This window comes from Protopterus annectens, chromosome 11.part0 (genome assembly GCF_019279795.1).
Source record: "Protopterus annectens isolate FY-2018-M chromosome 11.part0, PAN1.0, whole genome shotgun sequence".
Taxonomy (NCBI): Eukaryota; Metazoa; Chordata; order Ceratodontiformes; family Protopteridae; genus Protopterus; species Protopterus annectens.
Genome location: NC_056745.1, coordinates 407,432,903 through 407,450,115, shown reverse-complemented (window position 1 = coordinate 407,450,115; position 17,213 = coordinate 407,432,903). Strand labels below are relative to the sequence as shown.

Below are 17,213 nucleotides of genomic sequence, written 5' to 3'. Positions count from 1 at the left end.
GTAAGCAGAGATCTGCAGAAGCTCAAATGTAATGGTTTCTCTAGATAACTAGATCTAAGCAGGAGAAACCAAACTTATTGAGGTCATAATGGGGCTATGAGAATTACTCTGGACTTGTTCTGTATGGTTTTAGTATAAATTTCAAAGTGGAGTGGGGAAAATTATAAAGAAGTTCTGGGGCCATTTCCTGACAACAGCATCCCTGAGTCATTTCTTCAGAGGAGGGATAAGAAAATTGAGGCTGCTGTATTTAGTGTTGGTTGGGGATGCAAACAGGTCACAGTAAGGCATCTTTCAGTGATGGAACATCTTCCACATTACTGATGTATTGAGGGACTATTCATAAAGTATAAGTAAGTAGTAACTCAGCCTGTCTACTACACATCTGACTTACACAGGAATCTGACCGGCAGTAAGAAAGAAGTTTGTTGATGTAGCCCATTGACATGCCATTACTTCTTCTCAACAATGAGGTCAGGAGTGAGTTTCCTGCTTTTGTTTATATACCAAATCACTACCATGTTTTTTGGGTGAAAGGCTATAAATCCTTACCCTGGGGAGTCCTGAAAGGCCTGCAGAGCTTGGAAGATTACCTTCATCACTAGAACACTGACATGTAAATCAATCTCTGTCAACATACACCTTAGACAGTCTGCTACTGACAACGCCACCCCCCCCCAGCCTTTTGATAGAGGTATCCATGGTGACTGCCACTAATGGAGAGGGAAATTGAAATGGATGGCTCAGAGTTAAGTATGGAGGGGTGGTGTGCTCTGAACATGTTGATATCTAGTGTCATGGGATCTGCCAGCTGGGACCACTAAATTTGTAAGGTCGCCTGAAGAACTCTCAAGAACAACCTGTCAAAAAGGAACCATGCAAATGGTGGCTGCCATTTATTCCCAAGGCCCATAGACATAAAACTGCTATAACCATGTAAGACATACTGAAATGTCCAAAATGTCCTTTGTGCTGGTATGCCTTTTAAACTGAGAAGGGGATCAAGTATCCTGGAGTTTTTAATATTCTACAAATGAGCTCTCTGGGGTATGTCTAAAACATCTGTTAGAATGTGAGTAGATAATGCAAGCTGAAAAACACTTGTTTGGATTAGAATGAACTTGTAAAATTCACCAGTTTAGCTGCCTAACTAGAAAAGGATTAAATGGTTAGGAACTTTTACTGTCTAATCCCAAAGCTTCCTGAGATATCACTAGGGATTCCTGAAGATAAGCCTGGTACTTGGTTCTACCAAAATTACTTTACTGTAAAGCTAAACACAGACCAACACTGGCTGACACCAGATGAAGCATCATGCTAAGGAAATCTTACTGGATCACATACATTATATGATGATAAAGACAGATATAAGGATTTACTGCACATACTTCACTCTTCTGACAAGAAGAGTTATGCACCATTTTGGCATTCACTAACTTCACAACTTTCCACAAAATAAAGATGACTCCCTGAAAATTCCTCTGGAGAAGAAAGGATGGCGAGTTCTATGCAGCAGTTAGATAACTTTTTCTTGCTCCCTTTGTTTGAAGTTGCCCTTAACATGTTGATGTCCTAATCTGCTGTGCAGTTCTCTACAATTGTATATTACATGAGAAGAGTTTACTCCCTGCTGTTCCCTGAAGCTTGCTGATCATCACTCAGTTTTTCTTTGTCAGAAACCCTCCTTTCATCATGTTAAGTGAATGCTGTATTCATACTATTCAAGTTTTATATTAGATGCACTGTCACTTATTTTACCACTGGCCTCTTTCACTTATATTAGATGGGACACTTTAACTTCATGAGTAACATAGAACAGACATTAAGAAGGACACGACATTGAATGACACTGAATATCAGGTCCATGGTGCAGTGGGATGAAGCCCTGATTGATCCAAATTTGAACAGCAACTTGTCCACGGGAGAAGCTGAAGGAAATGGTGTGATTGAGAAGCAGAGACTGGTTCACTTATCCTAGGAGGAGGAAGGGAGCTGGGCTCACCGCCATACTGACACCTAGTGGTAGCTGGTTTTCAAGCCAGTTCACCACCAGCATTCAGGCCATGATGGGTGAGTGCATACTAAGCAGTGCTTACTGGTGCACAATGCAGGCAAAGTTTGGCATGCAAGGGAGCTTGCATGTTTGTGAGACTAGCACTGCAGCTGAGCCAATTTGCTGCCATGGAGCGTGAGGTCAGCGTATAACTCAAATGTCTCCTATGGCTAACTTGATTTCTTCTCCCCATGATAGATGTCCCCTTGTACATGGTAGGAGGAATGAATTAACAGAGATGTTCTTAACTGCTGATATATGCAAAAGAGAACAAACAGATGGAGAGGGCTGAGTTTGATAGTCAGTGAACATGACGGAAAGAAAAAAAAACATAAAATAAATACATAACAATAGTGTTAAATGTCTTGATAAACACTGCATGTTACTTAAAACCATAGTTTAGTCGGGTTATTGTGGTTCGATTAAAGCTTACTGCAATTGAAAGGAGAGGCAAAGTGAGCCCTCCATCTGGATAAATTCTTTTTGAACCACTTCAAGAGAAGTCTAAAAGCTATGTGCTTTACTGGAGTTTAACTGAAAGGTTTATGAAATGAGTGATAGAATTCTAATTTACATAATGGTTCAGGACAAAGCACCAAACTGAAATTAGAGAATCTGGGGTACGGATCCCACCTGCTAGATTGTAAGTAATTCTACTAACCACTCCATGACATAGCCTTTCCACATTTAACACTGGGAAAGAAACAGAAATTCCTAAAAAAAATGGGTTGACATACACAAATGGGCAATTTTCTAAAATAATCAGTTTGTCAAATCAAGGAACACTTGTAATTTCCCTAAATTTATACCTTGTGAGATCATCAGCTTCATTTTGATATCGATGAACATCTGCCTCTGCTGCAGATTTGACATGGGTACAGTATACAAGAGGAGTCTGTGAACGAGGGTCCTTCAGCTGAATTCCAAGTTCATCTGTTAGAAGTTCTCCATCTCTTAGGTTTGGCATTGACTCATATCTCTAATATCAATTACATAAACATAAAAGAGGTTACAAAGGGATTAGAACCAACAAGGCTAGTATCAGTAGCTTGCTGCACTAACTAGGTACAGCATTATTTGCAAGGGAATATGCAACTCCAGCTGGATAGTCCATTATAAAATTATGTTTCGCTTAAACTCTGTAAATCACCAGAACTGTATTTTATACCTGCATTTGTACTACAGCACAGCATATCAACAGGAAAATAAATAATGAACAAAGTAATGTTGAATGAGACATCTACCTTGCCAGTAGATCTTTAAGATAAGTGTACTGCAGTTCTTACAGTTTCTATTTCTGGTCTCAGTACCAAATTTCACACCACTATCTGCTGTATCAGCTTGAACATTCACTAGTCTTGTAAGAGGCTTCATTTACATCAGTTTTATAGCATTCCTTTTTCCGACAAATGCAAGATCCCTCCAGTGGGAGTATGTACATACATTGTACAATAATGCTGAATGTTGTATTGATGTGTGTAGGAATTTTGTGTGCTGTATATACTATGTTCTATAGATGTGTCTGAGCTTAATAAGCTGTAAATACAATAAATTATATGCAACATGGTGATTACCTGTTAATTATATATTTCTGAGTGTTACAGTATATTCTTACTGTTTGTTCATTGAAATGTATGCAATATGGAGCATTTCTCTCTGGGACTCTGCTGGAAACATTGGACTTTACAGGTAAGAAATGGCGAATAAATAAATACACGTTGTAAATGCAGCTAGAACCCACCAGTTAAAATGTAAGAAGGATGCAAAGTATATTTTAGCTAACATAAAGATTGAATAACACAACTTCAAAATGAAACGCCCAAATTTTGTTTTTCCCAAAAGTGTTATGTTGTTTAATCTGTCCACTACATAGAGATTGTGCAACTTCAGAGATAAATATATAAGCCGGGGGGGGGGGTAAATGCTCTACATGTGCACTGAAGAGAGGTTTCTCCTCAAAAAAAAGGCAGGTTTTTTTTTTTTTTTACAAAAAAGCCATATTCAAGCTTTTCATCCTAAGGTTTTGCTGTTTGAGATTTATCCTTTCTCATATATACTGCAGAGTCACTTATGCACTATAAATAAGATACCTAAAGCTTTATGGGGAAAGTGCCTAGTATTAGGACACATTTCTCACTTAAATGTACTGTCTTCAGTGGCAGATAAAGTGTAGCTTTGGCCCTGGGCAGTTATAAAACCATGAGCCCCAACCACCTCATACTTTGGAGTGGGGACTGGAGGAACCATGAATAAATGCCTATGTTATTGTGGATTCACCTTCCTGATTTAAGACAATTTGAAAGGGGTCATTGTAATCCAGCAAAGGTAATACCCTTCAATTACAAGCCATTTGACAATGTATACCTGAAATATCTGATTGTGATAAAAAATGACTTCTTTATACAAATGCACACTAGTCCTGCAAAGACAGACCTAACGACCGCTCAAGTTGATCATGACAGCAAGGCCGGATATTCTTATCCACTGAGAGTTCCCCTACCCCACAATCATAGTCAAACTGTTGACTATGTACACATCAAATGTCTGATTGTGGTAAAAATAATAAGAAGTTTGGATACAACAGTGTATTCTAGCTCGTTTCACACACATAGTGCCCCAAGTACTCCAATTGTTTTCACAGAAATGCACATTAGTCTTGCAAAACCAAACTGTTTAATCTGATGAAACAACAAGAGAGTGAATACACTACTTTTATTCACAAACAGCTCCCACCCCCACCCAGGACACTAGCCACTTTGTTATGTACACCTTATCTCTCTGGGATGAAGCATAAAAATTCCCAACCTCTTAATGCAAAAATCAGGGACAAAGTCTCAAAATTAGAGACAGATTTTAAATATAGCTCTTACATACTTAGAAAGCTGCTAGAATTACAGTTTTTGCATTGGCATGCATTTTTTTTCTTCTCCTTTACATGTCCCTAAATGACCATCAGCTACCTAGCTGATTACTTATCCTTAAGTGTTCCCAGTATTATCCCCCAGCACACCAATGGTGGGTTGTGCAGGAAAAGTGGAGTGGAGCAGCCTGCAGCAACATATATGCTAGCCCTACATTCTAGGGAGGACTTTTTTACGCCTTAACTGAGCATAGCCATTGACATTATGCACATTGCTGCGCATAACATCAACTAGCTTTGGCCACCTAAGCTATTTCGGTTATATATGGGTTAAAGCCTGCCTAGGATATGACCACTGGACAACTTTCAAAGCTTCAGGATACCTTCCAAGCACCATAACTGCTATGGGCTAGAGCAGATCCATATAAAGGGTGCTGTTTGCACACCATAAGTTTCAAAACATTATACCCTTAAGAAGGGAAGCTTTAGCATTGCAAGAAAAATGCTAGGAAAAGGAAATACTATAATAGAGCATACATAACCATACACAAGGATATATACATCCACACTCTGGCAATACATAAAAAAAACAAGGGAGATGGAGGGAGGGAACGACTACTGCAACAGTGATTTATTGGAGCATCTACTGCTACAAGTTTACTTACACAACTGTACTATGTTCAATATTAGATCACTGTTGCAAGTAGCCTAAGTGATCTGGGTAGATAACAATAGCTTATGAACCTCTAGAGAGGAGGAAAAAATCAAGAATCCAGGAGTACCTGGAGATGGTCCTAGTACAGCTTTGTCCTAGACCTGGAAATGAAATCCAGTTTCTAATGATTTTTGACAGTATGTACAAAGGACCAAGCTGCTGCCTCTAGAATAATTCTAGAGTCCACCCCTTTCCAGAAATCCACAGAAGAAGCCAACACTGATAGAATGGGCCCTTACCTGCCTGGAAGTGGCTTGTTATGCTTAGAATAGCAAAAGGAAATACCATGAGACAACCAGAAAAAAATGTTTACTTTGACACCGGTTGCCCTTCTTTCTTTCTTACCTTCATAGGAGTCAAATAGCTGTTTTCCTGAAGGATCCGGATCTGCCCAATTAGTATCTGCACTGCCTTTGGACATACCGAGTATGCAAGATTCTTTATCCTTCATTTTCAGGTTCCAGAAAAAAATACACGGAGTTTTACAGATTGTCTCAAGGTGAACTGTGAAACCAATTTAGGCATAAAAGAAGAATTTGTTCTCAAAGAAACCCTGTCCTTTTGGAAAGTAAGGTTGACTCACCATAAGAGCTTATAACTCTGTAACATATAACTTGCAGAAATCAGATTAATAAGTAACAAAGTTTTACAAGCCAAGAACCTCAAATTAGCTTGACGAGTTGGTTCTAATGGCAGAAGTGTTATTTTCAAGCACAAAGTTAAGATCCCAAGGAGAAACCACCTGTTTTCTAAGTGGATGAATATGTAAAACGCCTTTCAAAAACTGCTTGACTTGAGAAAAGTTAGAAAGTGGGCATCTTAGACAGGCAGAAATGGCAGAAAAATAAATCTTTAAAGATTAGTATGAATGACCAGATAATAATAACTCACACAAATAAACAGGAACCAGCAGCATCCAGGTCTTACATGGGTCCTGATTCTTAGAATGGCACCAACTAGAAAATCTCTTCCACTTACACAAATAAGATTTTCCAGTAGCAAATTTCCTTTAATACCTGCTGCATGTCTTCAGAAAAAGGTGCGTAAAAGATATCAAAATTCTGTCATCCAGGCAGTTAACTGAAATGTTTCCTGGTTGGGATGCATTAAACAACCCCCTGCCTTGCGTGAGTAAATCCAATCTGTGTGGAAGCTTGTGATAATTACCCTTGGTGAAATTCACAAAAAAGGAGAACCACTGTCACATGGGCCAAAAGGGAGTAACCGCTATAATTTTTGGGGAGTCTTTCTGGATCTCTAGAAGAACCCTGGATATCAGTGGAAAGAGTGGAAAAGCATAGAGGAACATTCCCATCCATGGGAATGAGAAAGCATCTGTCTTCCAGGCCTGTTTGCAGTCATTGAGGTCATTTTTCACAGTTAAATCAATTCTTGGAAGACCCCTGAGTGTAGTTTCCATTTATGAGGATCTGTTCTGGTCCTGCTCAGTGTGTCTACTACAATGTTTTGTTCTGAGAGAATGCATGAAGCCTGAAGTGTCAAACTGAGCTGAGCTTCGACCTCCCAGGCAATCATGGTGTTTTTTCAAGGGGGGGATTAAAATCTGGTACCCCCCATTTGCTAGTGTACATCACCGTGGTGTTGTCTATCAAAAGATGCAGACGTCCTACAGACTACAGATAGTGTATGTCTCTCTCTCTCCTTACAAACCCCCAAAACAAGGAAATGAAAAGATAAAGAATGTAATTGCTGAGGTACCACTTAACTGTTCTCATGTGATTTCTGGCAGACGGTCTTATAAGAATCTTAGAAGCCATGTATCCCCAAATCTTGAGAAATTCATTGGCAAGTACCAGAGTTTGATTTTATACTTTATGTAAATCCCTACTTTCTCTGGAAAAGGAAAGTCCCTCACACAGCCAAATCTTGCAAACATCCCAAAAACACTACACCATTAGAAGAGAATAAGAGAAGATTTTTGTAAGTTTACCTGGAAACCCAGACTGAGTAGGATCTTCTGAACATTTGCCAAGGACTCTATGCAAATTAAAAAAAAAGTCTTAAAAACATCAATCATCCACATATAGAAAAATGTGAATAACTTGAAGTCCACAATGGGCAAATGCTGGATACAGACTCTATATATACCCTTAGAGCAGTAGATAGTCGAAAAGATAAAAACAGAGAAAGTATAGTTGTGTAAATTGAACTTACCATAACATTAGGCATACAAATGATCACTGTTGCAGTAGATGTATGGGTTATATTCTGCCAAGGATATAACAAGTGGCCAGCTTCCAAATCTTCAAGGCACCTTCCACGTGCCCAAACTGTTAAGCAGCTTGAGCTGACTAAAAGACAAGTTTGGACATAAAGCCCTTCACAGCTTTCCTACCAGCAGAGAAAGGGAGGGTGGACCCTCAAAGAGCTTTGCTAGGAACAACAAAAAAATAACTGTCCACACCCTGATATAAAAATACACCAAAAAAACAAGTGGAATGGAGGGAGGAGTGGCTACTGCAGCAGTGATCATTAAAGCATCTACTGTTATGGTAAGTTCAACTTACACAACTGTACTATATACATCATATTGATCACTGCTGCAGTAACCTTAGCTATATAGGCAAATTACCACAGCTAACTACATTTGGAAAGTGGGAGGGAACCCTTGGAGAATGGTCCTAGTAAAGCTTGACCTGAACCTAGAGAAGGAATCAAGCTTATAGTGTTTTGTAAAAGTATATAGAGAGGACCAAGTAGCAGCTTCTAGAATATTTTTAGAATTCAACCCTTTCTAAAAAGCAATAGATGAAGCCAAGGCCCTAGTAGAGGGGGCCTTGACCTTACCTGAAGCAAAAGGTAATAGCCTTAGACAACCATTTGGAATTAGACTGTTTTAACACAGGTTGTCTCTTCTTCTAACGTTCACAAGAAATATATGATCCGAAGATCTGAAAGATTTAGTTCTGTCAAGATACCACCTGAGTTGCTTGTGGATATCAAAGGCATGGCTTCTCCTTTCTCTCTCATTTTTAGATTCCGAAAAGAAAACAGGGAGATGGATAGTTTCGCTTAAAGTAAACTTGGATACAATTTTAGATAGAAAAGAAGGTTTAGTTCTCAAAGAAACCTTGTCCAAATGGAAATTTAGAGAGGGTTAACTCACCACAAGAGCTTGTGACTCAGATACCCTTCTTGCAGAGGTTAGAGCAATCAGTAAAATTGTTTTCCATCTTAAGAACATCAAGTCAGCCAGATTAGCTAGTTCAAATGGAGCAAGTGCTAGCTTCTCTAACACAAAATTAAGATCCCAAGGAGGAGCCACCAGTTTACTTGGGGGCCTCTTATGCAAAACCCCTTTCAAGAACATTTTCACATGAAACTGCCTTGAAAGAAGAGGCTCCATGATAAATGAACCTTGCTATAGAAAAACAACAGGCCATAGGATAGTAACTCACACAAATATTATAAAACTAGAGAACAACAAATCTTGAATGGGTGCTGGTGGTTTTTAATTTACTAACATATAATTTTCTAATAGAAGACTTTCTTGCCTCCATTAGTACCTGCTGCACATCCTCAGTAAACAGGTGACTAAAAGGAATTAAGACTCTATTATCCAGGCAGTCAGCTAAAGATGATTTCTACTGGAGCGTATCAAACATCCCTGTTCTTGTCTGAGTTGATCCAGTCTGTGAGGAAGCTTGTGGTAATTGCCCCTGGCCATTTCCAAAAGAAGAGAGACCCATGGTTGCCTGGGGCAGAAGGGAGTTACTACAATAATCCTGGGGAATTCCTTCAGAATCTTCAGAAATACCCTTGATATTAGTGGAAGGGGTAGAAAAGCATACAGGAACATTTCTGTCCAAAGAAAAGAAAAGGCATCTGCCTTCCAGACCTTGCTGCATATAATCCTGGAATAGAATCTTCCCAGTTGAGTGTTCAAAGAGGAGGCAAAAAGGTCATTTGAAGAACTCCCACAGAGGGATCATATCCTGGAAAACCCCTTGGTCTAACTTCCATTCATGAGGGTTTGCCCTGGTCCTGCTGAGCTTATCTGCTATACAATTTTGCTTTGATAGAATAAAGGATGCCTGTAGAGAGAAACTGTGCTGTGAAGCTATATACCAAGCTAACATGGCTAGTATGCAAAAGGGGGTATGACCTGGTTCCCCCTTGCTTGTTGATGATGTACCATATAACTGTGTTATTGACTGAAACCAACTGAGGTCCCAGGGACAAAAGATATTTCAGAGAGTTAAATGCTTTGATCAGTTTAAATATTCTCCTTAATATTTATGTGTCTTCATCTGTCCTTTGTGTCCCTCACCCCCCTGCACTTTTATCCCTCCTGAAACTGCTCCCCAAGCAATGTCTGAAGCATCCGTGATGACTGATTGCTTCAGAGCAGGGAGGGACAAAAGGAGACCTGGATTCAAGGATATCTGTTGTCTTCACCAAAAGATTTCTTTTCTGATGGTTTTAGGAGGTTCAAGGCTTCTGTTAGAACCCCCCTTGCCATCTCTTCTTAAAAGTCTGAATTTGTTGAGACTATTTAATCTGTTTTTGCAAAAAGTGGATAAGGAGATAGAAAATCCCTTGGACAATTTGGAAAAGGAGGGCTGAAAATTCTTAGAGATTCTCTGGATCAGCCTGCCCTTTCACCACACTTTTGATCAGCGTCTGCAGCAGCGGGGCAAAACACTAAATCTCAGTCCAAGAAAAAAATTAAAATCTCATTTTTAACATCATCTGGGAGATTCTGAGAATGCAGCAATGCAAACCTCCTTAAAACAGCACCAGTGGCGAAAGCCCTGTCATACACACAATGAACATGAGTAGCGACCTGTGAAATAGAAGAAACTAAGTTATTTAAAGTAGATTTTTACTCACAAGAAGAAACTGCAGACAAAACATTCCTCATACTTTCACAGTTTGTCAGAACAAACTCTCACATGAGTCTGACTATTTAAAAATTTGAAAATCTAAGTTGCTGTAGTATACATTTGTTCCCATATCTATCAATAATTTTCCTATCCTTATCATCAGAAAGGATTATGGTTGGCCGCGGTGGTGCAGCGGTTAGTGTTGCCACCTCACAGCAAGAGGCTCTCCGGTTCGATCCTTGGCTGTGTGTGTGTGTGTGTGTGTGTGTGTGTGTGTGTGTGTGTGTGTGTGTGTGTGTGTGTGTGTGTGTGCCTTATATGGAATGTTGGGTGCCGGGCTGGCAACTCGGCACTGTAAAATTCCACTGCCAATCATGAGCAGACAGATGATCTGCTGTGGTGACCCCTAACCGGGAAAAAGCTGAAAGAAGAAGAAAAAGAATCATCAGAAAGGATTAGCAGATTGGAATTAGTTAAGTGCTTAGCAGCACTGGGATCAACTAAAGCTATAGCTGCTGGTTCATGTTTGGCAATAGTGTACACAATTTTAAAAGACTGAGGAATTTCATACATCCTATGACTATAAGGAAATTTGCAGACAGTAACACACTCATCCTTTAATGCCAACAGAACAAAAGGAATGGATGTGGGTTCTGGAAAATCCTTTTGTAACAACTCATAGTATTTTCTGATTTAATGAGAAACCTCAGTGTTCCACTGAAAACACTGCCACATTCTATCAATATTATCCGAGAAAGAGAAACCCCTGTGAATCGGGCACTGAGCTCTCCTCTGTCTGAAATTAGAAATCTGAGGGGGGAAAAAATGTGTGTCCCTGCATCACCTTGTTCAAATTCAGAATCTTGAATCTCTTCAGGAAAACAGGAACGCCTCCTTCTTTTACCAGGAAGCCTGAATTAAACCCTGAGCCAGACCCAGTAAACTACTCTTATCCAAAGAAATTTGGGGTTGCTTGGTTTTCTGTTTCTTTTTGACATAAAAATACAGCCAACTGTGTTACTATGGCAGCAGCTGCTAACCCAAGGATGGACACAGCATTCTGACACAACAGAGGAACACCCCCTCTTCCTTATCACAGGACCAGCAACAGTAAAATTTCCCTGTCCACTGAGGGGACTCGAACAGCCACAGAGGATGTGGCTAACTCGCAATCCATAGTGGCTGTAGCTGCTACACCAGTGGGAACCAGGATAAAAGATGAGTTGTCTGAGGTACAACAAATGGCTGCAGCAGAGTCACCCTCTTGCAGATGAGGCAAATTGCTAGCCTGATGTGGTGCCAAAATTTGTTTGCTTAACTTTTTCTTTTTTGTGGCTGGAAAAAGGCCCAACCATGGGACAGTTAGTCTGTTCCATGGTCAGGCCAAAAACTATGTCTCTTTCCCAGGGGAGACAAGCAGCAATTGCTAGGAAAACTACCAGCCCACAAAAGTTACTTTTTTGACAGAAAAAAACACATTAAAAAGCCCTTATGTCAGCCACACAAAAGAAAACTAAACACAATTTCTCCACAGAAAATATGTTTCAATTAGTTTACACTACTATTAAACTAAAAGAAAAAACAAGTGCTCTGTTTAAAAGCATGTCACAGTCTCAACAGTCTGTTAAGACACAACCCGCCTAGCATTAAAATAACTTTCCTGAGGAGGAAAGTAATAAAACATTCAATAAAATTAAGAGCTGGAGGGCACAAGCTGACTGTCAATCTTCAAAAGCTTCAGAGGAGCATAATCTTTAGCGACAGTAAAGCTTGGAAGGCCTTCGTGCCCAAACATGTTTTTAGTCAGCTCAGCTCAAGCTGCTTGACAGTTTGGGTTTGTGGAAGGTGCCCTGGAGCTTTGGTAGCTGATCGGCTGTTATATCCTTGGCAGGACATAACCCATATAGCTAATGTAGCAGTGGTAAATATGATGAAAAGCAAGTGTAAGCTAAATATAGAAAATCTTAAAGAAACATCTGAACTGTTTGACAAATGGGATGTGATGGTAAGCATTTTTAAGTTTGGTTTTATCGTGAAAGCTAGTGAAGAAATGAGAGGCAAAAAGGCCTGAAGGGATAACATCTTGAACTATGGGATCTTGCCAAAAAGATTCAGAAAGGACAGATCTAACACAGGCCTCCAAGTACTTTCTTTCTCTGGTACAAGAAATATCCATCAATAAAACTCTATGCCCATCTGGCAGGTAGGCACAGCTTCTATGACCCCCTGAGATAACATTTATTTCAGAACTGGAGGAAACAGGGAAAACTGGTTTAGTGGGCAAGGAGAGATCTCCTGGAAAGGACGGAAGGACATTCACTGCCAAGTGTACTCCTGCTGAATGACTTTCAGAACCCATTTTTCTGAAATAATCTTGTGTTGCAAGGAAAGTTGTATATTCAGAGAGAAGGAAAGACTGCCAGGGTATGTGTATGTGTGGGTGGGGGGAAGAGGAGCCTGAATAGACAAATAATAATTATTCTGATTTTTTGGACTGTCCATAATTTTGAAAGGCTTTTCCCATTTTTTTTTTGGAGCCTCAATGCCATTGCTTTTTAAAATCTTGTTTATTGGATCATAACTGTTTAAACTGCTTTTTAAAAAAGGGAGCTAAGGTGGAGTAAAAATTTTTATTGGTCTTAAAAAAAATGAAGGTTAGAAGATTGGGATAACTCCTTGAAAGCACCTCAACCTCTCATGAATGAGTACCTCAGCTGCAGAAGGGCCAAACAGGATATCTTGTTCAGGGCAGTATTTAAAATATCAGACTTATTTTCATGTAGATGTTGAGAACATAACCAAGCAAATCCTCTCATGAGTGAACCAAAAGCATTAGCTTTGAAGACAGTATCAGCAGCATCATAAGAACACAGCTGTCTCCCCAAATGTCAAGGTGTAATACCGCAAAGGAGCTTATGATTCAATTATTTTATTTTAAATGTTTAGTGCTTTTGTCCCCTAAATACAAAACGTCATCATTTGGGGAGATATCTGTGGGTGGGTGAGTGGGTGACTGTGTGTGTGTGTGTGTGTTTGTGTGTGTATGTGTGCTTTCAGAGTTTACTCATTTTTGAGCATCATAAGAACAGTTTAAGGAATGTTTACATGAGAAGCAGATAACAGGCATTCAAAGCAGTTTTAACTTCAGAAGAGAGGAAATTAAGTTAACTTTTTCATTTTTCAGGAGACAGCAGTAAAAACATTAACATGTAAGTCTACCGTTTTAAAATTCTTAAAGTTTAAGTGGCAGAAAAATGGACTTTCTTCCCAAACTTGTCAAAAGCTTTCCCATTCTAGTCTTAGGGGAAGGGATTAACATTATCAATTTGTCTAGCAGAAGCCATTTTGGATAAGGATATCACTGCAGGGTCTGCTATCAGGTTACAAAAAAGAAGCTATGTACTTACCATAACATTCCATCTGTGTTGTCCATTTTTATTCTTCCTCAACTGATGGGTTTGGATCCAATCCTCAGATCCGACTCGGCCATTATTAAAGTTTGTGGCAACCAAAAAACTTTCAAGCTTCTCCCTTACCCATAAGGCACCAACCCTAAGTTACCTCAGATCTTTGCTGATTTTTTTACCAGAAAGGAAACACCTAAGATGCATAAATATAGGAGATATAACTTTGCATGTACTCAGTACAGAAAGAAACTATATCTGGAGCTCAATATAAAGACAATGATGTCCCTCTAAGAGCAAATTCTTCTTTAAATTTGTAAATAGAAAGGATGGGGGCTGGTGGGGGGGAGTTTAGAAAAAATGAAAAAGGACAACACAGATGGAACATTATGGTAAGTACATAACTTCTTTATCTGATGTCAATTTTCATTCTATCCTGAAATAATGGGAGACAGACTCCACAGCTACCTATAATCCAGGGTGGATTCTAATGAAGGATATTCCTGAGCACATTTGAACCAAATGATGCTCTACCCCTGAAAACCTGATCCAGTTTGTAATAAGTAATAAAATTATGGGGTGTAGCCTGCATTGCTGCTGCTCTTATGTCATCCATGGATGTTCTGGAAAGAAAAACTGAAGAAGTTGCCATGGACATAGTTGAATGAGCTCGTATCGGTTGTGATAAGGTAATACCCAACTTGTTATAGACAAATGAAATGCACTCAGTTAGCCATCTGGCTAAAGTTACCTTTGCAACTGGTTTGCCCAATTTCAATTCTGCAAAGGAAGCAAACAATTGGTCTGTTTTTCTGTTGTCTTTTGTTCAATGCAGGTAAAAACATAATTGTCTGTGAACATCAAATAAATGTAATACATATTCACCTTTGTTTGCAAAATTAGGGAAGAATACTGGCAAATTAATGAATTAATTAATTTTAGATTCAGACACCACCTTCGGAAGGATGGAGGCATTAGTTTGACGAATTACTCTATCATTGTGAAAGATCAAGTATGAAGGTTTTGCAGACAAGGCTTGAAACTCTGAAATTCATCTAGCAAAGGTAATGGCTACTTGAAATAGTTTTCCAAGTAATATATTTAAAGTCACATTTAGCTGCTGGTTCAAAGGAGAAATGTATTAGAACTTGCAGTACCAAACTGAAATCCCGTGGGTCCTTAAACGAAGGTCTCAAAAGTAGAGCTCCTTGCATGAAAGCTCTACACAATTTGTGAGAGGCGACTGAAGAACCTTTGAATCCAATGTGAAAATTTGATATTGCTGCTAAGTTAACTTTAATGATTGAGGAACTAGCCTCTTCTTTAAAAAGTAAGGTAAAAGCTTGACTATGTTATGTACTGGAGCTGAAAATGGCTCTCCATGATTTTTTTCTTCCCAACAAACAAATCTTTTCCATTTAGTTGTATAAAGTTTTCTTGTTGAAGGTTTATGGGAAGATAAAAGAATATGTCAAATGGGAAGAGAGCATTGGTTGTCTGGCTATTAACAGAATTAGAGAAACCTCTGTCAGCCTGAGATTGAGATGTCAGAATGGATCATGCCTGTCAGGTGCGACAGGACATCTGGAGTTGGATCCAGGATCCAAGGTTGTTGAAGCAAATAAGGCCAAAGGAAAGGAAACCAAATCTGTCAATGCCAGTACGGAGCAATGAGGATGACTTTGCTCTTCAACCTGGCAGCTTTCTGCAGAAATTTTGGAATTAATGGGGTTGGTGGGTAGGCATAAAGCAGACCAGGGGTCAATCGTGAAGTATAGCATACCTTGGTGATTCTCCCTGTGGGGGGATTAGGGCAAAGTAGCTTCTGCATTTGTTGTTTAGGGGAGAGGCAAACAGATTGCAACAAGGCTAGCCATACCAATGAAAAATCATTTCCGTCACATTCTTCTTGACTGACCACTCATGAGGTAGAAGAATGCACCTGCTCAATTTATCCGCTATCATGTTAGACTTCCCTGGAATGTGCATTGCTAAGATATAGCAGTTGGATGAGATTGTCCATTGCCACACTCTCAGTGCTTCTCTACAAAAGGGATATGGTCTGGTCCATCCTTGTTTGTTCATGTACAAAACTACTGACATATTGTCGATCTGAATTGCAATCATCCCCAAAGGGAGAGCATTTTGGAAGACTTGCAAAAAGCACTGCTGTCATCTTTAGGACATTGATATGCTAGTTGTCCTCTTTTGGGGATGAACTGCCTTGGACCGTGTTCCCCAGAAAATTCCCCTCCCTGCACCCCAACTGGGAAGCATCCATTGTCACTATGTTCTTGGGCTGAAGAGGAATGAATGGATGGACCTGTAGAGTGTGATCTGACTGAATCCACCAGCTGATATCTCTCGCTGCATGTCTGGGTAATTCAAATCAGAGTTGACATGGGTTGATAAAATATCAACTATTATGCTGCTAACATCCATTAGAGAATCTTCTTGTAAAATCTGGCTAAAAATACTAGTGTTATCGATGCTGACACTGATCCTAGAGCTTGATGGACCAAGCAGGCTGAAATCTTGGTACTGAAGATTATTTTGCTGACCTGTGCTCTTATAGTTTGAACCCTTGAGGAGGGCAGTGAAGCTATCATTGACTTTGTGTTGAACACTGCTCCTACAAATTCCAAATTCTGAGTTGATTCCAATTGAGAATTGTAGTAATTTATGGTTATCCCCAGATGAGAACAAGTCTGGAGAACTTGATTTCTTGCCCATATCAATTGATGCCTGGTCAGGGTGGTAATCAGCCAGTCATCTAGATATGTAAACACCCAGAATCCCTGCAGTCTCAAGTGAGCTGCTACTACTTCCATACATTTTGCGAACACCCTGGAGGCTTTGGTGAGACCAAAGGGCAGAACTCTGAACTGGTAATTACTGTCTCCCAGACAGAAAGTTAAGTAATTTCTAAATCGTCTGTCCATCTTCTTGTGATAGTACACATCCTGAAGGTCTGTCAAGCACATCCAGTCATCCTTGCCCAGAAAAGGGAGAATGGATTAAACCATGACCATCTGAAACTTGTTTAAGTTGTTGAGATCCAAAATTTTGTCTCCAGTACCCTGTTTTCTTTGGCACTAAAAAGAACCTTGAGTAAGTTCCGGGTTCTGTCTGATCTGGTGGGACTTCTTGGATGACTGTTGTTTTCTAGCAGCTTTTGTATTTGAATTGCTGCTTCTTCCCTCTGATTGGGTGGAACATCGGGGATTTTCCTTGAGATTGGGGCTGGAAGGGGAAAAGGATATTATATAGCCTCTGGACATAATCCTCTGCATGCAATTATCTCCTATTATGTCAATCCAGGGTTTCTGGCGCA

At 39.6% G+C, this 17,213-nt stretch overlaps 1 protein-coding gene across 3 annotated transcripts in view; it reads right to left on the bottom strand.

Annotated features, from left to right (window-relative positions):
* CCDC87 (coiled-coil domain containing 87) overlaps window positions 1-17,213 on the bottom strand; it is a 1,578,580-nt gene that overhangs the window by 1,078,468 nt on the left and 482,899 nt on the right. For all 3 annotated transcript variants that reach the window (XM_044087903.1, XM_044087902.1, XM_044087904.1), the window contains exon 9: window positions 2,863-3,032. In XM_044087903.1, coding sequence (XP_043943838.1) covers window positions 2,863-3,032 — 170 coding nt within the window. The remainder of the gene's footprint in view (window positions 1-2,862; window positions 3,033-17,213) is intronic.